Genomic DNA, 24392 nt, shown 5'->3' with positions numbered 1-24392 from the left:
AGGAGTCAATCTCGGACCAAAACACAGATACTACCGGACAGGACCAGAAACAATGAAGAAAATCAGCTGTCTCCCCACAACCCCTATAAAATTCAGTAGTGGGGTGTAAACCCAGTTTATGCAGTCAACTAGGGGTGAGATGACTGTGATGGAACACCTTCATCTGAATAAGTCTGTCATTGAAGGCTAGGACGGATCTGTGGTAAGTTTCGGAAAACTCAGTCCAGTCATCCTCGGCAAGATCCACACCCAAGGCTGTCCAGCAAGCTTGCGCCCTTGCAAATCTGGGGTTAGAGTCAGCTATCAAGAAGGAGTAGTACTGGGAGATTAACTTAGTATTGTCAGGGTTCCTAAGAAGCTTTTCCAGGGCAGCCATATGCAGAGGGGGCCGTAAGGGAGCCAAATTGGACTAGTAAGGCATGCCTGACCTGGAAATAGTAAAACCAGGATGACGAGGAAGTTGTTGGAGGGACTTGAATCCTTGAGTGCCATATAAGTGGTTGAGATATTTAACACCTCTAGTTATCCAAAAATGGGAATGTGGAATAGTTCATTCAATAGTAATTCAGCAAGCATGGGATTGTGCCAGAGTGGGTTATTGGGGAATGAAGTCCAGGCTTCCCTAGAGAAGCATTGGACCACTATTTTGAATAGGGATAACGTAGTCTGCATCATTAATATGCCCGGGCCTGATGGAAGTTGCCTACGGTATATGATGTTGTGTAGGGATTCAAGAGATGTGGCAATAGCTGCCTCAGTAGTAGTGACGGCATTATGAGAGGAGGGGTGCAGCCAATCATGTACCACCACCAGCTGGGATGCTAGGTAGTAGAGGTAGAAACTAGGAAAGGCAAGGCCGGCCAGATGTGTGGGTAACTTCAAAGTCTCCAATGCTATTCTAGGAGATTGTTTATGCCACAGAAAAGATATACAGAGGGAGTCAATGCACCTAAAAAAGGACTTAGGGATTTTGCAGGGGGCAATAGCTAATACATACAAAAGTTTCGGAAGAAAAATCGCTTTTATCATATAACCCTACCCACCAGGTTCAATGGAAGATCCATCCATTGAGTAGTGCGCTGCTGAAGTTGTTGAATGAGGGGGCACAAATTATTAGTGACATAGGAATGAGGTTCCTAAACTATCACACCCAGGTAGCGAAATGAATGCGTAACTTGAAGTTGGGAACCCGAGTAAACTACCTGTTCAGCTCCGTGGTCCAAAGGAAAAAGACTAGATTTGGACCAATTGACCCGAAAGCCTGAAAATCCTCCGAAGTCCTCCATCTCCCTCAGGAGGGCGCACAGGGATCCATAGGGATCCTCCAAATAGACGAGGGTATCGTCGGCATAGAGGGATATCCTCTCCTCTATAGTACTAATAACTTGGCCATGAATATCTGAGGCAGAGCGGATACGAATAGCCAGAGGCTCAATGGCCAATGCAAAAAGGAGAGGGGACAAGGGGCAACCTTGCCTTGTACCCCTGGAGACCGAGAACTTCTAGGAGACCGAGGCACTCACCCTAACCCTAGCGACTAGGTCGTTGTACAGAACCAGATCCAGGCAATCAGTCGGGGCCCAAAGCCATACATTTGCAATACTAGGAACAAGTAAGGCCATTCCACGCTGTCAAATGCCTTATAGGTGTCCAAGGAAACAGGAGGTGGGGGCTTAGGACATGCTTAAAGGTATGATACCACTCAGGGGGGAACCCATCCGGACCAGGGGTTTTATGCTTCAGCATTTGTCCTATGGCCAGTTCTATTTCCTTCTTTGTGAGGGGTGCATCTAGTTCTTCACTACACTGTCCAGTCAAGGAGGGGAGAGAGATACCAGTTAAATATGCAGATATCATCGTCATATTGAGGAGTAGACATATACAATTCAGTAAAGAAGGAGACGAAGGCTTCCAAAACAGTCTGGGGAGCGTCCACCACCTCGGTCAGAGAAAGACGGATTCTCGGGACAAAGGTGGGGGAATACTCCGGGCACGCCAGATAGGCCAACAGACGCCCAGCCTTATTACCATGTTCAAACAACTTTTGAGAGGTATACAACATACGTTTCTGCCTAAGGTTCAAAAGGCGAAGTTCATAATTCCTATGAGCATGTAGCCAGTGAGAATGGGTATGAGGGGTGGGGCGATAAGAATAATCAGCTTCCGCCCGCAGCATGGCAGTCTCAAGCAGTACAAACCCTATTATTTTTCCTGAGATGCCAGTGATGGACATAAAGATATCTTGGGCAGAAGGTTTGAACGCCTCCCACACTGTAAGGGAGTCCGTAGTGCAGAGGTTAGCTGCCCAATACTCCGCGATGCCCTTAGCACAGGCACGAGGACCGTCGGGTCAGCCAACCAGTGAGCATTCAAACGCCAAACCTGGGGGGCCGGAAGAAGGGAGCAAAGACACCTCCACCATCAGTGGGGCATGATCTGAAACCCCCCGAGGGAGGATAGTTGCCCCAGTGATAAGTGGAAGGGTAGAGGAAGGGGCAAAAACCATGTCAATATGGGACATAGCCCGAAAGAAATCAGAATGGCTAAATTGTTTGACATCAGGATGCCTCCATCTCCACACATCAGTAAGATCATACACTTCAACCCAATCCAGAAGAGACTGGAAAATTCACCCCTCCCCTCGCAAGCGGTCAATAACTGGGTCAATGACAGCATTATAGTCCCTTATATACAACACAGGCCCTGTGGGTAAATCAAGGACGTATGAGGTAACCTTAGTAAGAATCTCAGCCGAGAATGGCGGTGGAATGTACAAACTGACTAAGTTTGAAACAAAACGCCCTATTTGTAGGGATAAGAGGACAAACCTGCCCTCAGGGTCTGTTTTTTACCTGAATAACCTCTGCTGGGAGAGATTTGGCCAGTAGGATGGAGACCCCTCTGGAGTATGAGGTATGGAAGCTATCCAAGTTCTTTTTAATGCCAATTGTTTAGTGGCTGTAAGGTGGGTTTCCTGTAGACAAATTATATGAGGCCTATACTGCTTGAGGAAGGAGAAATCCAAGGACCGTTTGTGGGGACATTTCCACGCCCTAACATTCCAAGAGATATTTTTAAATTATCAGACATAGTAACAGTAGCCATATCAAAGAAACGAACGTCCGATGCCCATGGGGCGTCTGACACTCCTCTGGAGGTATAATGAAGTGACCATAATGGGGGAGACACAGCAGGAGCAACAGCAAATCATGGAGAGCGTTAAAACTACAGTAGTGCGAAACAGAAAAAAATTAAACCCCTCCCACCCAGCTCTTCCATCCCAACCACAGAAAGCTTATGTCTCAAACAGAGAAAAAAAAACAGCAGTCAATAACCTTAAGATGCGAAAATCAACAAAAGGTAGGAGGCAAAAATAAAGAAGGGGGGGGGGGGGAACCAGGTATCCCATGCGGTCCTCTTCAGGTGTAGGAGAGCAGCCATCAGGTAGGAGGATGAAGCTCAGTGTGGATATTCACAGAGACACCCAAAAGTCAGCAGAAAACTGGACAACAGAGATGCACTTCTCTACAGGGATAAGGACCTGAAGCCATCAACCCAGGGGGATCAGACACTGGTCATGCAGGAAGGATGAGCAGAACAAACAGGACAGTTCAGGACCAGGTGAAGGGTGGCAGGTGAAGAACCAAGATGACTGTAGAGGGCTTTGGCAAGTGCACAGGTATAGCAGCTGCAGGGAGATTCAGAACGGTTAGCGTCGTCTGGGAAGTTGTGAGCAGCCAAAGGTGACATTCAGCCAGATAGAGGCATCCACAGGCGAGGGGAAAAAGAGAGATTTGTTGGCATGAATGATCTTGAGTTTAACTGGGTATAACATGGAATACTGAACATCTTGTTCCCGAAGTCTAGCTTTGACAGATGTGAAAGAGGCCCTTTGCTTTTGAACATCAGCTGAAAAGTCAGGAAAGATGCAAATAATTTGACCATTATAGTGCAATCCACCCTTCAGGCGCGCAGCTCTCAATATAGCCCCTTTATCTTGAAAGTTGAGAATGCGAGCAATCGGAGCGTGGAGGGGCTCCCGCAGGGGGAGGGCGGAGGTGTGCGGTGTGCCCGCTCAACAGCAAAGGCAGGAGGGATGCCTTCAGGGCCCATAGTCTGTCTCGGCCATTAGAGTAGAAACTGTTCAGGGGCAGTCCCCTCCGAGCGTTCAGGGAACCCCACAAAGCGTAAATTGTTGCGGAGGAATCTATTTTCAAGATCATCGATTTTGGCGCGCGGTGCCATGAGTTCACTGGAAGTTTCCCGCACAGTAAGGTTTAGTGGGGCTATGGTGTCTTCCACAGTGCTAATACTTTCCTCAGCAGCCCCTGTATGCTCACCCAGATTCTGGACATCATTTTTCAATAAAAAGAAATCAATATGAATGGTCTCTATCTGTGCAGTTAGCTCTGCCTTGCAATCTTGTATGGCAGACATAATTTGGCCCAGCGTGGGTTCAGCAGGGGAAAGTGCCGGCTCACCTTGTTCACCTGGTGACAACAAAACCTCCTCCTCACAGGCAGGGGATCACAGAATATCAGGGAGACCAATAGCTGTGGATGAGAAGAAGTCCTCCTGCGACCCAGGCGGGAGCGAGGAGGCCGCGATGGCCGAGGAGACAGGAAGATCACAGGTGCCATTTTGGCTGAGGAATCGGTCCTTTGCGCTGCCAACTTAGCTGCCTTGTGAGGGCGGATTTTACCATAACACGTGAGTAACGCAGTCCCGGGGTCTTGGGGAGGCAGATGGTACCAGTCGGAGATTCGTTGATGCAGGATAGGCAGAAGGATGTGAAGAGGAAGCGCGGAGCTCAGGAACTAGTGTGCTTCTCGGTCCGCTAATAGGCCACGCCCCTTCCAGTCATGGTTCAGTCCTACAATGCCATGGCTGTGGAGTACAAAAATTGTCAAGGCAGAGCAAGAAGACTGGCTCAAGCTCCAAGACAATGGAGCTCTTTCTGACTTGGGCAGAATTTCACATTTCCACCCTGTCTGTAGTGCACATTCCAGGCATGGAAAACTGGCAAGCAGGCTTTCTAAGCTAACAACAACTGGACCCTGAGCAGTGGTCCCTCTACCAGGAGGTGTTTCACCAACTTGTCTTTGGTAGGTGTGACGGTACTAACCATCACAATGAGTGAAAAACAGATAATTAATGGTTTGAATTGCTTCAGATGGGACAGTCATATTTGTCAGCAATATCTTTATATAGAAATATGAAGATTTATTCCCATTGCCATGAAATCTGTAATTCCTAAATAATGTGTGTATTACATATCCCTCAATATCAGACAGGTTTTCACTATTGTTTGTGTAATGAGATAATGTGTATTCCAGCTTCAATGTGAGAGAGACACACAGACTGTCACTGGCAGCCTAGTCCTATTCTTTGTGTATAGTGAGGGAATGCGGATTGTGCCATCCCATTGTCTAATGTTAATGACCTCACATTGTTCTGCCCACATGGCCAGATAATTTGCTTAGGTTTAATCCTGTTCCTGTATACACTTTCATCTGCATAAGATAATGTATTCAGCCAGAGGGGAGGGGTTGTGTACACTGTATGGGAATGACTCAGTGTAAAACCCTGTTTCTATTGTATTGTGAATGTCACGTCCAGTCCTCAACAAGGTCCACCTGGGTGGTAACCTTGTGGGGGGAAATTGTATAAAAGTATGTTTCTTGTTCAATAAAGTTGAGTTAGTTCACCCTCAATCTAGAGTCCTGTCTCTTATTGGGGGAATATGCTACATGGGATTGCTATGGTCTTCCATACTCCCTTGGATAATCACTAAGCTCTTGTAAGAGCTTGTGCAAGAGCTTGTTCTGCTGCACTCTCTGGGGAAAGAGAGGTTCATCCACAGGAACCTGGAGCCTTGTCATAGGTCCAGGGTGGTTAGGAGACGGCGAGACCCTAACCAAGCTGTGGCGGTTTGTGGGGTCTGAGGTGGTTATGCTGTCTGAGGGAGTGCTTGGAGCCCTCGGGAAGCACTAGAAGCATCCATCAATGGAGGTACCCATTCGGGGTGCAGGTTGATCCAGTTACAGTAGGGGATGTCATATGTGGACATTCTGGCATTCAGACATGCAGGGTGGCTAAATTATTCCATGAATTCTGCCTCTCTCTTTTGTTTGATGGTCCAGAGTTTTTGCTTGACCTTGTGGATGTTTTAATGAAGTCCCAGTCTGGGTAGCCACAAACCTTCAAGCTACTCCTGAGTAGGGTTGAGCGAAAACGGACTGTATTATTCGTGTTCGTACCGAATAATTGGATTTTTGTTACCCGAACACGGACCCGAAAACTTTACTGTATGTTCGGGTAAAAATCTGTGTTCGGTCATTTTATTTCCGGGTTTTGCATGCATTGGCGCGCTTTTCATGGCGGGCTTTCAACAGCCAATCAACAAGCGTTTAACTGGTGTGCCTAAGCCATCCCAGCCATGCCTACAAATGTATTAGTAGCTGTGATTGGCCGTCTGAAGCATGTGACCAAGTCTTTATAAGTTTGAGGCAGCGCCGCTGCGGCGTCATTCTGCTGTGTACTAGTTCAGGGACAGAGCACACATACGTGCTGGCTGCTGATTAGGGACAGACAGGCAGGCAAAACTCATTTGTGTCCGCATAGAATTGAGGGACAGGTCGGAGTGTGTTAGGCAGGGCGAGTTGTAGGCATTTTAGGGAGAGAGTCTGCTGATTTTTAGGGTCAGTTTTCTACGATCGATTTTGCTGTGTGGGAGGGGTTTGCAGTGACCGATCTACGATCTTATCAATCCTTTTAGGGAGAGAGTCTGCTGATTTTTAGGGTCAGTGTGTTCTACAAACTACAATCGATATTGCTGTGTGGGGTGGGGTTTGCAGTGACCGATCTACGATCTTATCAATCCTTTTAGGGAGAGAGTCTGCTGATTTTTAGGGTCAGTGTGTTCTACAAACTACAATCGATATTGCTGTGTGGGGTGGGGTTTGCAGTGACCGATCTACGATCTTATCAATCCTTTTAGGGAGAGAGTCTGCTGATTTTTAGGGTCAGTGTGTTCTACAAACTACAATCGATATTGCTGTGTGGGGTGGGGTTTGCAGTGACCGATCTACGATCTTATCAATCCTTTTAGGGAGAGAGTCTGCTGATTTTTAGGGTCAGTGTGTTCTACAAACTACAATCGATATTGCTGTGTGGGGTGGGGTTTGCAGTGACCGATCTACGATCTTATCAATCCTTTTAGGGAGAGAGTCTGCTGATTTTTAGGGTCAGTGTGTTCTACAAACTACAATCGATATTGCTGTGTGGGGTGGGGTTTGCAGTGACCGATCTACGATCTTATCAATCCTTTTAGGGAGAGAGTCTGCTGATTTTTAGGGTCAGTGTGTTCTACAAACTACAATCGATATTGCTGTGTGGGGTGGGGTTTGCAGTGACCGATCTACGATCTTATCAATCCTTTTAGGGAGAGAGTCTGCTGATTTTTAGGGTCAGTGTGTTCTACAAACTACAATCGATATTGCTGTGTGGGGTGGGGTTTGCAGTGACCGATCTACGATCTTATCAATCCTTTTAGGGAGAGAGTCTGCTGATTTTTAGGGTCAGTGTGTTCTACAAACTACAATCGATATTGATGTGTGGGGTGGGGTTTGCAGTGACCGATCTACGATCTTATCAATCCTTTTAGGGAGAGAGTCTGCTGATTTTTAGGGTCAGTGTGTTCTACAAACTACAATCGATATTGCTGTGTGGGGTGGGATAGGAGATAGGCAGGTGTCAGTGGTCCACATCCATTTTGCTGTGTGTGGGGTGCAGTGAACACAATCTTTTTGGGGTGCAGTGAACACAATCTTTTTGGGGTGCAGTGAACACAATCTTTTTTGCCCAATGAGGAGGAGGGAGAAAAGTATTTTTCTATCAGGCACTGTGTGCAGCGTTTTTCCGTCAGCTGTGCTTTGCTGACTGATCATACACTGCTGTGTTCAGTTCACATGTGCTATTATTGAGTGGTTTCAAAAATCATACACTTTTTTTTTCTATTCCACTATTCAATATACAGCCTTGGGTTAAAAAAAAATTAAATTGTGGCCTGCAGCAGAGCTGAATGATGTTTGGGGTTTTTGGGGTTCATCTCATACTTCTGAAGATTTGAGGGTGCTGCCTGTTCCAAACTCCTCCTACTCCTCATCCAGCCTTTTAGGGGTACAAACAATAGTAATTGGGGCCTAGTGTGCTTCTGTACGTGTGAGATACATACACTTTTTTTGATCATATTTTCTATTCCGCTATTCAATAAAAACCTTTGGGGATCAGTTAAATTGCGGGATAGTCTGCGTTGGTACGTGTGAGATCCACCTTTTCAAGTTTTTGGGGTTCATCTCATACTTCTGAAGATTTGAGGGTGCTGCCTGTTCCATACTCCTCCTACTCCTCATCCAGCCTTTTAGGGGTACAAACAATAGTAATTGGGGCCTAGTGTGCTTCTGTACGTGTGAGATACATACACTTTTTTTGATCATATTTCCTATTCCGCTATTCAATAAAAACCTTTGGGGATCAATTAAATTGCGGGATAGTCTGTGTTGGTACGTGTGAGATCCACCTTTCCAAGTTTTTGGGGTTCATCTCATACTTCTGAAGATTTGAGGGTGCTGCCTGTTCCATACTCCTCCTACTCCTCATCCAGCCTTTTAGGGGTACAAACAATAGTAATTGGGGCCTAGTGTGCTTCTGTACGTGTGAGATACATACACTTTTTTTGATCATATTTCCTATTCCGCTATTCAATAAAAACCTTTGGGGATCAATTAAATTGCGGGATAGTCTGTGTTGGTACGTGTGAGATCCACCTTTCCAAGTTTTTGGGGTTCATCTCATACTTCTGAAGATTTTAGGGTGCTGCCTGTTCCAAACTCCTCCTACTCCTCATCCAGCCTTTTAGGGGTACAAACAATAGTAATTGGGGCCTAGTGTGCTTCTGTACGTGTGAGATACATACACTTTTTTTGATCATATTTTCTATTCCGTTATTCAATAAAAACCTTTGGGGATCAGTTAAATTGAGGGATAGTCTGCGTTGGTACGTGTGAGATCCACCTTTCCAAGTTTTTGGGGTTCATCTCATACTTCTGAAGATTTGAGGGTGCTGCCTGTTCCAAACTCCTCCTACTCCTCATCCTGCCTTTAGGGGTACAAACAATAGTAATTGGGGCCTAGTGTGCTTCTGTACGTGTGAGATACATACACTTTTTTTGATCATATTTTCTATTCCGCTATTCAATAAAAACCTTTGTGGATCAGTTAAATTGCGGGATAGTCTGTGTTGGTACGTGTGAGATCCACCTTTCCAAGTTTTTGGGGTTCATCTCATACTTCTGAAGATTTGAGGGTGCTGCCTGTTCCAAACTCCTCATCCTGCCTTTAGGGGTACAAACAATAGTAATTGGGGCCTAGTGTGCTTCTGTACGTGTGAGATACATACACTTTTTTTGATCATATTTTCTATTCCGCTGTTCAATAAAAACCTTTGGGGATCAGTTAAATTGCGGGATAGTCTGTGTTGGTACGTGTGAGATCCACCTTTCCAAGTTTTTGGGGTTCATCTCATACTTCTGAAGGTTTGAGGGTGCTGCCTGTTCCATACTCCTCCTACTCCTCGTCCTGCCTTTAGGGGTACAAACAATAGTAATTGGGGCCTAGTGTGCTTCTGTACGTGTGAGATACATACACTTTTTTTGATCATATTTTCTATTCCGCTATTCAATAAAAACCTTTGGGGATCAGTTAAATTGCGGGATAGTCTGTGTTGGTACGTGTGAGATCCACCTTTCCAAGTTTTTGGGGTTCATCTCATACTTCTGAAGATTTGAGGGTGCTGCCTGTTCCATACTCCTCCTACTCCTCATCCAGCCTTTTAGGGGTACAAACAATAGTAATTGGGGCCTAGTGTGCTTCTGTACGTGTGAGATACATACACTTTTTTTGATCATATTTCCTATTCCGCTATTCAATAAAAACCTTTGGGGATCAATTAAATTGCGGGATAGTCTGTGTTGGTACGTGTGAGATCCACCTTTCCAAGTTTTTGGGGTTCATCTCATACTTCTGAAGATTTGAGGGTGCTGCCTGTTCCAAACTCCTCCTACTCCTCATCCTGCCTTTAGGGGTACAAACAATAGTAATTGGGGCCTAGTGTGCTTCTGTACGTGTGAGATACATACACTTTTTTTGATCATATTTTCTATTCCGCTATTCAATAAAAACCTTTGGGGATCAATTAAATTGCGGGATAGTCCGTGTTGGTACGTGTGAGATCCACCTTTCCAAGTTTTTGGGGTTCATCTCATACTTCTGAAGATTTGAGGGTGCTGCCTGTTCCATACTCCTCCTACTCCTCATCCAGCCTTTTAGGGGTACAAACAATAGTAATTGGGGCCTAGTGTGCTTCTGTACGTGTGAGATACATACACTTTTTTTGATCATATTTCCTATTCCGCTATTCAATAAAAACCTTTGGGGATCAATTAAATTGCGGGATAGTCTGTGTTGGTACGTGTGAGATCCACCTTTCCAAGTTTTTGGGGTTCATCTCATACTTCTGAAGATTTGAGGGTGCTGCCTGTTCCATACTCCTCCTACTCCTCATCCAGCCTTTTAGGGGTACAAACAATAGTAATTGGGGCCTAGTGTGCTTCTGTACGTGTTAGATACATACACTTTTTTTGATCATATTTCCTATTCCGCTATTCAATAAAAACCTTTGGGGATCAATTAAATTGCGGGATAGTCTGTGTTGGTACGTGTGAGATACACCTTTCCAATTTTTGGGGCGTATCTCATACTGCCGAGGATTTGAGGGTGCTTCAGTCTGCCTCCTGCCTGTTCCGAACTCCTCCTACTCCTCATCCTGCCTTTAGGGTACAAAAAATTGTAATCGGGGCCTAGATTGTGTTTGTACGTGTGAGATACACCGTTTTGTAAAATTTCTCCTATTCCGCTATTCAATATACACCCTGTTTGAGTGTAAAAAATTAAATTGCGGGATAGTCTGTACCGGTACATGTGAGATACACCTTTTTAAATTTGTTTGGCGCATCTACTTCTACCGCCGAGGATTGCAGGGCGCTTCAGTTTTTGCTCCTGTTCCCAACTCCTCCTACTCCTCTTCCTCATCCTGCCTTTAGGGTACAAAAAATTGTAATCGGGGCCTAGTCTGTGTTTGTACGTGTGAGATAAACCGTTTTTTTATCCTTTTTCCTATTCCGCTATTCAATATACACCCTTTTGGGGTAAAAAACATTAAATTGCGGCATAGTTTGCATATTTGACTGTCAGATACACCCGTGCGATACTGTTGTTGTTTTGTTCCGCTATTCAATAAACACCTTTCTAGGGCAAGATCATAAATTACAGAAATATGAGGAGACCGCCAAATAGGGGCCGTGGCCTGGGTCGTGGTGCTGCTGGTAGAGCTCCTGTTGCAAGGAGAGGACGTGGTCGATCTGTGCCAGCTACACGCACAAGTGAAACACCTTCCTCAAGTGTGAGTAGGCGACAGAACCTGCAGCAGTATTTGGTAGGGCATAATGCGCCTCTAGATGTGATGAGGCCTGAAGAAGTACAGGCGATAGTAGATTGGGTTGCTGACAGTGCCTCCAGTTCCTTCACATTGTCTCCCACCCAGTCTACTGCAGAAAGGTCAGAGTTGGCACCTGCAGCCAATGTCCAACCGTCTTTCACCTCACCCCCTTGGAAATCATGCAAGCAGTCTGAGCCCCAATCCATACAGCAGTCTCTTGTTCTTTTTGAGGACTCTGTCAGCAGGGTTTCCCAGGGCCATCCACCTAGCCCTGCCCCAGAAGTAGAAGAGATTGAGTGCAGCGATGCCCAACCACTTATTTCTCAAGATGAGTACATGCAAGGACCATCGCAGCACGTCTCCGATGATGACGAAACGCAGGTGCCAACTGCTGCGGCGTTCAGAATTGTGGAGACCGACAAGGAGGGCAGGGGTGAAGACTGGGTGGAAGATGATGTGGAGGACGATGAGGTCCTCGACCCCACATGGAATGAACGCCATGCAGGTGACCTGAGTAGTTTGGAGGAAGAGGCGGTGGTCGCACAGAGCCACCAGCACAGCAGAAGAGGGAGCAGGGTGCAGAAGCGGAGCGGCCGTGCCCTAGACACTACGCCCGCTACTGCCCAACGCAGCAAGGGAACGAGCGCACCAAAGTCAGCTCAAAGAAGTTCTCTAGCGTGGAAGTTCTTTAGAAAATGTGCTGATGACAGGACACGAGTGGTTTGCAACCTGAGCACAACCTGCATGATCAGGCATCTAAGTGCAAAGCACGAGCTGCAGTGGAGTAGACACCTTCAAAACCAAGAAACGTCTCTGGCTCATCCTGCTTCCTCTTCTGCTGCAGTCTCGGCCGCTCCAGCCACATCTGTAGTGATACCGGCACCTGCCACCTCGCAAACAGAGGATCTGTCAGCAACACCACCACCTGGGTCACCAACCATCTCCACAATGTCCCGTGGAAGCGTTCAGCTTTCCATCTCCCAAACACTTGAGAGGAAGAGGAAGTACCCCCCTACCCACCCGCGATCCCTGGCCCTGAATGCCAGCATTTCAAAATTCTTGGCCTTTGAAATGCTGTCATTCCGTCTGGTGGAGACGCACAGTTTTAAAAACCTTATGTCGGTGGCTGTCCCACAGTACGTCATGCCCAGCTGCCACTACTTTTCCAGGCAAGCCATCCCTTCCCTGCACAACCAAGTGGGGGAAAAAATCAGGTGTGCACTGCGCAACGCCATCTGTGGCAAGGTCCACCTAACTACCGATACGTGGACCAGTAAGCACGGTCAGGGGCGTTATATCTCCCTAACGGCACACTGGGTAAATGCAGTGGCGGATGGGCCTGAGGCGGATAGCAATTTGGCGCATGTCCTTCCACCACCGAGGATTGCAGGGCGCTTCAGTTTGCCTCCTGTTCCTAACTCCTCCTACTCCGCTTCCTCATCCTCTACCGCCTCCTCATCCGGACAGCGTAACACCTTCACCACCAACTTCAGCACGGCCAGGGGTAAACGACAGCAGGCAGTTTTAAAACTTGCCTGTTTGGGGGACAAACCACACACTGCGCAGGAGTTGTGGAGGAGCATGGAACAGCAGACAAATGAGTGGTTGCTGCCAGCGAGCCTCAAGCCCGGCCTGGTGATGTGCGATAACGGGCGAAATCTCATAGCAGCTCTGGGCCTAGCCGGTTTGACGCACATCCCTTGCCTGGCGCATGTGCTGAATTTGGTGGTGCAGAGGTTCCTTAAAAACTACCCCGATATGTCAGAGCTGCTGCAGAAAGTGCGGGCCGTCTGTGCGCACTTTCAGCGTTCTCACCCTGCTGCTGCTCGCCTGTCAGCGCTGCAGCGTAACTTCGGCCTTCCCGCTCACCGCCTCATATGTGACGTGCCCACAAGGTGGAACTCCACCTTGCACATGCTGGAAAGACTGTGCGAGCAGCAGCAGGCCATAGTGGAGTTTCAGCTGCAGCACGCACGCGTGAGTCGCTCTGCGGAACAGCACCACTTCACCACCAATAACTGGGCCTCCATGCGAGACCTGTGTGCCTTGTTGCGCTGTTTTGAGTACTCCACCAACATGGCCAGTGCCGATGACGCCGTTCTCAGCTTAACTATCCCACTTCTATGCCTCCTTGAAAAAACAATTCGGGCGATGATGGAAGAGGATGTGGCACAGGATGAGGAGGAGGAGGAGGAGGATGAAGAGGTAACATTTCCAAGGCTTTCAGGGCAGTCATTCGCAAGGGGCTCCGAGGGTGGGTTCCTGCACTCACAAACGCCAGGGACACAATTGTCCAGCAGGGGCACAGTTCTGGAGGATGAGGAGGAGGAGCTGGAGGAGGAGATGGAACCATGTTCACAGCAGGGTGGCACCTAGGCCAGCTCATGGCCATCACTGGTGCGTGGCTGGGGGGATACAGAGGACACAGACGATACACCTCCCACAGAGGACAGCCTTTCGTTGCCTCTGGGCAGCCTGGCACACATGAGCGATTACATGCTGCAGTGTCTCCACAACGACCGCCGAGTTGCCCACATTCTAACTTGTGCTGATTACTGGGTGGCCACGCTGCTGGATCCCCGTTACAAGGACAACGTACCGTCCTTAATTCACTCACTGGAGCGCGATCGCAAGATGCGCGAGTACAAGCGCACGCTGGTAGACGCGATGCTGCTGGCATTCCCACCTGACAGCGGGGCCACAGTGGAAGCACAAGGCAGAGGAGGAGGAGGAGGAAGAGGTCGCCAACGCAACCAGGGCACCGCCAGCACCTCAGAAGGCAGGGTTAGCATGGCCGAAATGTAGAAAAGCTTTGTCAGCACTCCACAACAAACAGCAGCACCAGCTGCTCATATGGAACGTCTTAGCAGGAGGCAGCATTTCACCAACATGGTGGAGCAGTATGTGTGCACACGCCTAGACGTACTGAATGAGGGGTCTGCCCCCTTCAACTTCTGGGTCTCCAAGTTGGGCACATGGCCTGAGCTTGCCCTTTACGCCTTGGAGGTGCTGGCGTGCCCTGCAGCCAGTGTATTATCTGAACGGGTATTTAGCACAGCTGGGGGCGTTATCACAGACAAGCGCAGCCGCCTGTCCAGAGACAATGTGGACAAGCTCACGTTCATTAAAATGAACCAGGCATGGATCCCATGGGACTTTTCCGTACCTTGTGCAGAATACCTTACCCAGCCATTGTTCCATTTTTGCTCTTTCTCACTCTTTTGGGGTGTACCCTCATTTAAAATTTGTGAAAAGAAGCAGTGTTGGCTACCTCGTCCTCCTCAGGGCCAGATTAACGTAGGGGCTATTGGAGCTGCAGCTCCAGGCCCCTACCTTTTATATAGGCCCCTGGGTTGGCCATATTCACTGTTACCGCTCTTCTGTCACTTGTAAACACAGAAGTCTGGCTTCTATGCTCGCTTCCCCAGGCAGCTCCCTCAGAACCTCCCCACACAGCACGAAGGCCGGACAAGGAGGGACAGTTGCCGATGCATGGATGTGTTTATGGGCTTCAGAGACAGCATCCCATGTGGAATTATTCATGCATGGCTGCACCCTTCCTCCTCTGGGTGCATGCCAAGGCACGGCCCTTAAGGCCCTTCAAAATCCTCAGCACCAAGCCCATGATGCTCTTAATCCGGCCCTGGTCCTCCTCCACCGCCGCTTCCACCTATACCGCCCATAGGTGTGCGCAGCCTATTGCATTATATTATATTAAATACACATGCATGTGTTTGCCTACATGTACATGGCCCCGATACATTACTCTCCCTGCTGGCAAAGAGAAATAGAGTAGAGCATGTCCGAGGGAGATCTTTCCCATCTCCTCACTGGCAAACAGAGCGATAATGCTATGTGCCCTAGGTGATTAGGGTGTGCCCAGGTACACCCGGCACACCCTGTGCACACGCCTATGACACCGCCACATCCACCACCACCTCAACCTCCCTCCTACTCCATATGGGCCTCGTCCTTCAGAGATGAAGAACATTGTTTTTTCTCTGTCGCTCATTGACAGACGTAGTCTTCTTGATTCACAAGAAATGGGTTATGTTGTCTCCGCAGGAGTAGGACTAGGCAGAAAAGAAAAAACGTTCTGGCTCCACCCTAGGGGCAGTCCCAGAGGGTATATCCTCCCTCTCTCTGCTACAAGGCATGAGTTTTTTTCTGTCTAGTCAGGAGTAAGGACCTAAGTTCCTTGCTGGGATCTCTGGTCCTGGCAAGATTTTTTTTAGAAAAAATATTTTTTAGGTAGTTTTTCTCCAGTGTTTTTTCCTGTGAGATCTTCAAGCAAATACGCCGGACTGGGCTACACTAGTGGTCACCCCAGCCGGCCTACGAGCGCGCGCAGACCATTGCATTGCGCTTGGTCGGCCGGGACACATTCAAGTAAGTATGCGGGGCCGGGCGACGGGCTGGATGTTGAGATCCAGTGGTCACCCCGGTTTCTGCCTACGAGCGCATGCAGACCAGAGCTCCGCGCTGGGTCGGCCGCGACGGAGTCCCATTGGAGGGACTGACCTTGCGAGTTAAAAGTCTCGCTTGGACGCCAGGAACCAGAGAGTCGAGGCGTCCGGAGTGGTCCACAACCCCCCACCCCGGTGGAGAGGGTATTGTGAAGAGAGGGTGCCTGTCGGTTCGGTATGGTGCAGATTATCTCAGCCGTCAGACTCCGGATCAGGGGGAATGGTCCCTCCATCCAGAAGTTTTCCACCAGTTGTGCCTACGTTGGGGCACCCCGGATGTGGATCTGTTGGCATCACGATTCAACAGAAAAAGTACAGAGATTCGTGGCTCGCTCCCGCGATCCTCTAGCAGAGACCGCAGAAGCACTGGTCACCCCGTGGGGGCAATACCAGCTAATGTATGCCTTCCCTCCTCTTGGGTTACTGCCAAGACTTCTTCGCAGGATAGAGGAGGAAGGAATTCCAGTAATCCTGGTAGCTCTGGACTGGCCTCGTCGAGCTTGATACGCCGACTTGGTCAGACTGGTGGCTGACGTCCCGTGGAGACTTCCTCTCAGGGAGGATCTACTGTCTCAGGGACCGATCTTCCATCCTGCTTTACGATCGCTGGTTTTAAACGGCCTGGTTATTGAGACCCAGGTGCTGAAGGACAAGGGATTGTCAGCTTCAGTTATTCCTACTCTAGTTAAAACAAGGAAAGCCACTTCCAGAAAGATTATCATCGTACATGGAAGTCTTATATTGTGTGGTGTGAATCCCTTGGGTTCCATCTACATCTTTATTCGGTAGCCCGAATATTGGCTTTTCTGCAACAGGGAGTTGAGCAGAAGCTGGCCTTGAGTGTTATCAAGGGTCTGGTTTCAGCATTTGCTATCTTCTTTCAGAAGCCTTTGGCTACTCATTCCTTGGTGCGTAATTTCATCCAGGGGGTGCGACACCTGGCTCCGCCAGTGCACGCGCCGTTACCATCCTGGGATCTTAATTTGGTGCTGTCGGTTCTTCAGACACCTCCCTTTGAAAATATCAGGGAGATTCCCTTGCTTACTTTATCCCAGAAGGTGGCCTTCTTGGTGGCTATCACTTCTGCACGCAGGGTGTCAGAACTGGCTGCATTATCCTTTTGTTCCCCAGATCTGGTGGTTCATAGGGATAAGGTTGTTCTTCATCCGAATCCATCCTTCCTTCCTAAGGTGGTTTCAAAGTTTCATTGAATGAGGACAGTGTATTGTCCTTCCTATGTCCTTAGCCCAATCATCCTCGAGAATTTGCATGGCATTCCTTGGATGTAGTTAGGGCGATCAGGATATATTTGAATACTACGGATTCAATTTGTAAGACGGATTCACTGGTTGTGATCACGGATGGCCCTAAGAAGGGGTTGCCTGTTCTGCTGCGACCATCTTTAGATGGATCAGACAGACGGTGGTATAGGCTTATTTTATCTAAGGGTCGGGATCCCCCGTTCCCTGTTAAGGCGCATTCTACTCGGGCGCTTAGAGTTTCCTGGACCTTCCGCCATCAGGCGTCAGTGGTTCAGGTTTTCAAGGCGACTGTTTAGTTGTCGGTTCATACCTTTACAATATTGTATAAGGTTTATGTGATGGCATCGTCAGATGCCTCTTCTGGCCGCAAGGTTCCTGCAGGCCACTGTTTGAGGAGACTGTTGGTCTACCTCGAGGATTTGTGGGATAGGTCTCATCTGTTTACTCGATGAGTCCTTTGATACTTCTGGTTGGCTCCGGTTGGGCCTTCTAGATTGGATTTTGATTTCTGTCAATCCCACCCCTCATTTGTGGCACTGCTTCTGGATGTCCCATTTCTTGTGAATCAAGAAGACTACGTCTGTCAATGAGCGACAGAGAAAATCGTATTTTTGTAAGATCTTACCGTAAAATCCTTTTCTCTTAGCTCATTGACAGACGTAGTACCCGCCCCTCTATCATTGAGTTGGGTTGGGTTAAATTCTCTGTTGCTGCTTTGTGACAGAACTGATGCCTTGTAGCAGAGAGAGGGAGGATATACCCTCTGGGACTGCCCCTGGGGTGGAGCCAGAACGTTTTTTCTTTTCTGCCTAGTCCTACTCCTGCGGAGACAACATAACCCATTTCTTGTGAATCAAGAAGACTACGTCTGTCAATGAGCTAAGAGAAAAGGATTTTACGGTAAGATCTTACAAAAATCCGATTATTTTTCTGTTTTTTTTTTTGTTGTTTTAAGTTATTTCCCTATCCACATTTGTTTGCAGAGCACTTGCCATGCTCTTAACTACGTTTTGCTGCCATTTTTCAGCAGTCTAGCCCTTTCCATTGGTGTTTTAGAGCCATTTTAGTGCCTGAAAGTTCGGGTCCCCATTGACTTCAATGGGGTTCGGTGTCCAGGAAAAGTTCGGCAAAAGTCTGGGACACGGACCCGGACTTTTTTTTAAAGTTCGGCCGAACCCGCCGAACACGGACATCCAGGTGTCCGCTCAACTCTACTCCTGAGATATCTGTTTTCTGTCTTCAGACTTTTTGTTGTTACCATTTCAGCCTGATGTTGAGCCAGTTTGTGCTCGACTACAATCACAGGACATAGATCCTTTCTTGGAGTACATCTCAGGACGCAGGTCACTTCCCTTTTGTCTTACTCGAATATTGCTGACAAAATTTAGGGAGTGGGTAGGCTGAGTCAAAGCTTTGATATTTGCCAGTGTCCTATTACCTGGACACAGGGGCAGAGCGTCTGATATATTGTACATGCTTTTATTTGTTAGGACATAAGGGAGCCAATAAACAACAGTGGAAAACTACAGAGTTTATGTTTTTAGTAGCAAACTTGCTTGATTTACTTTGGTGTATAAACATGTATCTATAGTACATTGAAGTGCAATTTGTTTTAAACATTTGGACCTATTGAGCGCTTAACTATTGCATTGGGAAATAAAATATTAAAAACAGCAATTACCCGCATCCTCTTATGATAAAGCGGTTTTCATTTTTAGAAAGCTCTGTAGAGGTATCATATGAATTCTATTATACATTTACTTTAGTAATAGGTTAGTATTCCTTCTTGAATATTTAGTGTGAGCCTACTTATCCCCATATTACAGCTAACTTTTGGGGTTGTCATTTTTTTTATACATATTGTATATGTATGCATTTCCTGCTTGCCGCAGTAATTGTCCTGAATTCTTTCAGATAAATTTCTCCTCCCCCTGGTGGATCGATGTGATTCAGCGTGCCATCCATAATTCCAGTGATGAAGATCTTGTTCAGCGTGTACAAAATGAAATTACAATCAGATATAAACATCAAGTTAACAAGCTGTCCATGGCTGATAAGTAAGGATAACACTTTGAATGTTTTGAACATTTGACATTTACTGTTTGTGACAGTTGTAAGGGGACCAAAGAACAAAAATCCTACGACAAAATGGTACACTGTTATTTTCTTGTTGCAAAAGTTTCACAACATACTGTATAGGCATCCTGTATTTTTATTGCCAACTTGAATAAGTGATAGTCATTGAAAAATAAAATACATATATTTTCAGTGAAAATGTATTTTGTCTAATTAGTAGAGCTTGGTTGAAGGCAATGATAATTTGATGTCCCCATTTTACCCTTCTGTGCCATTTCTTTATTATTTTTCCATAACAAATGTCAATATTCTCCTTTCCAGTAACTAGTATGTTCAGCATTCTTGCTAAAAGCTACTGTAAAAAAACTTAGTTGTTTAAAAAACAACCTACTAAGTATGTTATCAATAAATCTGTTAATAAAGGTGGTTTGTTACATGTGCTGCAATACTAGGCTAAAATCCCAGCATGTTTTTAAAACCATAAAAGCACGTATACTGTATGGACAATATGACTGCCTTGATGTTCATATATATATATATATATATATATATATATATAGTTAAAAACTATAAGTAGAATAAGGTTTTAATAAAAATGAAACTCTACCCCAATTTTGTTTGGTAGGAGGAATGAAATTGCCTTTGCCTTTACCACCACTCTTGACCCTGATGGAAGGCTCTAATCCATGTCTATACCAGCTGTGATGGATAAAGCTTTGCTATGAACTACACTTTTCAGTATATCTAAAAAGCAGACCTTCACCCCTAAGTAAATGTGACAGTTATTTGGGTTGCACAGCAGCACTTCCTCATTTCTCGCCTAAGTGAGAATGACATTTGTGTGGCTCACCGTCCTGCAAATGCCCAGATGTGCTGCAGAGTTTCAGGTCCCTGAATATCTACACGTGCACAAGTTCCCCTGTGCATGCGCAAAGATAGCAATTATGGCAAACCTAAACCTTTGGTTTCTTTGTGGATGCGCAGGAAGTCTCCTGCACATGTGTTGAAGGGCCCTGTCTGGACCTGGAGGCTGAGCAGAGCACTTCTACACATCTGTGCATATGTTATAATGGCCACGTCCAAGGAGGGGGAGGAGCAAATGAAAGGGGGTTTGAAGTTTCTATTTAAGCATGAATTGGATTGTTTACCTCCTTGTATTTTCCTCCGCAAACCAAAATAATCAAAAATATGTGGTCTTTGTAAATATATATATATATATATATATATATACTGTATATAATCAGCATAATATTAAGATGTGTTAAAACGGGGTTCCACTCAGCTTGGCCTCCCACTACATTTTCTTCACAAATACTTTAAGAATGCATTAGCTCCAGCTTATTGTGTTTATATAAAGGTTTCGGGACTGCCGAGGACTTCAGTACATTGTCACAACGCAAATGGAAGAACTGAAGAAGTGCCAGAAACTGATGAGAGATGCTGTGAAAAATCTCGAGGGTCCTCCTTCTCAAGAAATTATCCAGACTGCCTCAGTATGCCACCTTCGAGTTGGTCGACTTCCACTCCACATGTATGTTTAATACCTTTGCTAACATTGCATTTTTCTTTCATTTCTTATTTGCAACCTTAGGACCATTCTATGTATGTAAGTTTATTTTCCTCTTACATATTAGACACAACAAATTTGTGATACACAATGTTCAAGTACAAAAGGGATGTCACTCAACAGAGGATTACTTACCAATGTCACTTCTGTACAAATGATTTTACAAATATACAGTATACTAATCCCGTTAAGATTTCAGACTTTTTACCATTTTTAATTCTGTACAAATGATTTTACAAACACACCAAATACAAATATACACTAATTTCACTGGCCACATACAGTGCTGTTGAATAGAATAGAAGGGAAAAATTAGATGATGCCTACAGCAACCAAAAGGATATTAAAGCAGAGTTTCACCCATTATTTCTAAATATCTTTTTTTAATGTATGTAGGTGCCACTTCTGGTCCTGGCCGCCTAGGCGAGGTCATCATTAAGCAAATCCCAAGGACTCCTGGGATATCAGCATCATCCTTCCCAGGAGTCATCGGGAAGTCTAATAGCTGCAATTTGGTTGACAGGTTGCCATAACAATGAGACAGGAACTTCCGACAACACCACCATTGCTATGGCAACTTTTAATCAACAAAGTGCGCCGTGCAGTGTCATTACTGCGCAGGCGCGCAATCGAGAGGTGCGTGCTGGATAGCCAGCTGCACCAAATCCTAGAATCAAATAGGAGGGAGTTTCAGATGCCTAAATCAGCGATGGCTGCTGCCTTCCTGCTGGGATCATGTAAGTAATCAAACATTTAGAACTACAGAGCATGAAGACAATTATAACAATATCCAAATTATACAGTAGAAGCAATAAGAATCATGGGAGTGCTTTTGTAAAATAAATTGTTTAGGAGACTGGAGCTCCACTTTAAGCTGATGTGATTTGTCAATGGCATTGTTCAAGTAGTTCCTGCAAATTATATTTTTCTGACTTCCAAATGATTTGATTTGTGTAACTAGATGAAAGAAAAATAGTTATAGCAGCAGTTTTTTTTTTTTTTTTAGAGTACTATAGGGCGGGCATTTTTAAGTTCTGTTCTAGACTGTGATAGTAAATGATTGGCTCTGATAGGCATTATTCCATTTTTTTAGTTCAAGAAATTGAAACCAGCTTAAGTTGAAACCAAAAGCACTCAGCTTTGAGCCAAGTTCAGAGCTTCAGTATCATGTCAGCAGCTACAAATTTGAGGCTTTTAGAAAATTCATGAAAAAAGAGATTTGAGGGCAACAAGTGCTGACTTGTTTTTAAAAATCCCGGTACCCGATTCAGTACCTGCTGGATCACTGATCTGAAAGATAATCAGTTCACTAATGTGTTTGTTTAAGGTTTTTAACATATTCTATGTTTAAGGCAGGAAAATTATGAAAGTCCCAGAGAATGCACCTTAAAAAACTAAAGCAGCCCATAGATGAGTATTTATTTTTATTTTTTTCATTCAACCCACTTGATTCACCCATTTACACATTTACTGTGTCTTTGTATTCTGATATCGGGGAGACTTCCCCGCCATCAGAGTACACTCATTAGCGCTGCAGGCTTTAGCCTGCAGCACTGATTGTGCGGGGAAAAATTCAACAGGCGGTTGTACAGAAGTTGATTGGTAGACCTCCCTGCCCATACATGGATCAAAATTCTGCCAGTCCCTGCTTAACCAGCGGAATTTCTGTTCATGTACGGCCGGCTTAAATCAGTAGTGTGTGTACAGAACATTTGCAGTAAAGTATGCTATAATTTTCAGGGTTCGTACGGTCATGAAAATCCTGGAAAAGTCATGGGATTTTGACATGACACTTTCCAGGACTGGAATAGTTATGGAAAATGAGTAAAACCCACTAAGTTTTGGAAAAGTCATGGAATTTTGTGCACCTATTTTATTTAGAAAATGTATTGTATTGTACTGTATTCTGTGGGAGCGGGGGATAGTAAGTGGGACTATTTTCTCTGTTTCGGGTTTAGGCGGATTGATCCGCCGCAGTGCACTGCACAGCTGAAGCCTGATCACTGGTCTCTTCAATATGAATAGACCGTGACAGGCTGGGAACTCTGCGGCGGATTGATCCGCTGAAACCTGAAACTGAAAAGTGCACTTACTGTCCCGCTCCCAGGGGCGTACCAGCAGGCGGGGGAGGGGGGAGGCGCGCGCACTGGGGGATGTCAGACGGGCCACTGGGATCGCCGCACTGGGTGGGGATGTCAGCCTGGCCACTGGGATCGCCGCACTGGGTGGGGATGTCAGCCGGACCACTCGGATCGCTGCACTGGGGGGTGTCTGAAGGGCCGCCCGCATCGCTGCACTGGGGGTGTCTGAAGGGCCGCCCGCATCGCCGCACTGGGAGGTGTCTGAAGGGCCGCCCGCATCGCCGCACTGGGGGGTGTCTGAAGGGCCGCCCGCATTGCCGCCCTGGGGGGTGTCTGAAGGGCCGCCCGCATCGCCGCACTGGAAGGATGTCAGGCAGCTGTCCGTCGGGCTGCCCACATCGCCGCACTGATGGGTGTCAGGCCGGTGTCCACATCTCAGTGTGAAGAACTTCCTAGAAGGCAGCTGCAGGAAGAAGGTCAGTGCCTGAGGAGTCTCGTTTAGTGTGCTGAATGGGAGGGGGATGGGATGGGGCAGCTGCATAGAGATGAATTGAACTTTCCATATTTATTCCTCATGCCTCATGTCGCTGAATACTTGTTACTCCTCCTCTCAGAAGCTGCACTAGGAATATGGAAAGTTCAATTCATCTATATGCAGCTGCCCCATCCCCCTCCTATACAACTTCCTTTGCTGGCTCCCCTCAGTGCTCTTTAGCCCCCCTGTGCTCTTTAGCATCCCTTCAGTGCTAATAACCCCCCCCCCCGGTGCTATTAACGCCCCCACAGTGCTCTTTAGCCCCCTCAGTTCCCCCCCAGACAGTGCTCTCCAGTTCCCCCCCTCCCCCTGTGCTCTCCATCCCCCTGGTTTTCCCTGCTTCCACCCCCCTGCGCCTTCCAACCCCCCTGCAATGCTTTCCAAACCCCCCCCCCCTTAATTCTCTCCATTCCCCCCCCCCCCCCCCTCCGTGCCATTCAGCTCCTCCAGTGCTCTCTGCTTCCCCTGTGCTCTCCGGCCTCCCTAGTGCTCTTCTATCTTCTATCATGTCCGCAGTTCTTGACCATCTCTTGCATCATGTCCGCAGTCTCTGACCATCTCTTGTATCATGTCTGCAGATTCTGACCATCTCTTGCATCATGTCCGCAGTCTCTGACCATCTCTTGTATCATGTCCGCAGTCTCTGACCATCTCTTGTATCATGTCCGCAGTCTCTGACCATCTCTTGTATCATGTCCGCAGTCTCTGACCATCTTCTGTATCATGTCCGCAGCCTTTGACCACCTCCTGTATCATGTCCACAGCCCCACACTTTTTTTCCCAGGACTTGACCCCTGAGTATAGACAAGAGTAAATGCCACATTTGTGCATCTGTGCCATCCATACCA

At 46.8% G+C, this 24392-nt stretch overlaps 3 protein-coding genes across 3 annotated transcripts in view; 1 reads left to right on the top strand and 2 right to left on the bottom strand.

The window, feature by feature from the left end:
* The window catches only part of LOC309549693 (sulfotransferase 6B1-like), a 607359-nt gene that overhangs the window by 30093 nt on the left and 552874 nt on the right, over positions 1-24392 (bottom strand). The window lies entirely within an intron of this gene.
* The window catches only part of LOC309549695 (sulfotransferase 6B1-like), a 403842-nt gene that overhangs the window by 199635 nt on the left and 179815 nt on the right, over positions 1-24392 (bottom strand). The window lies entirely within an intron of this gene.
* The window catches only part of SHPRH (SNF2 histone linker PHD RING helicase), a 222116-nt gene that overhangs the window by 140092 nt on the left and 57632 nt on the right, over positions 1-24392 (top strand). The window contains exons 18-19 of the mRNA XM_082250133.1: positions 19200-19342; positions 20719-20892. Of these exons, the coding sequence (XP_082106259.1) occupies positions 19200-19342; positions 20719-20892 (317 nt within the window). The remainder of the gene's footprint in view (positions 1-19199; positions 19343-20718; positions 20893-24392) is intronic.

Source organism: Pelophylax lessonae, assembly GCF_965119305.1.
Source record: "Pelophylax lessonae genome assembly, chromosome: 3".
In the NCBI taxonomy this organism is placed as follows: Eukaryota; Metazoa; Chordata; class Amphibia; order Anura; family Ranidae; genus Pelophylax; species Pelophylax lessonae.
The sequence above is the reverse complement of the archived record's forward strand: the minus strand, read 5'-3'. Positions and strand labels throughout refer to the sequence as shown.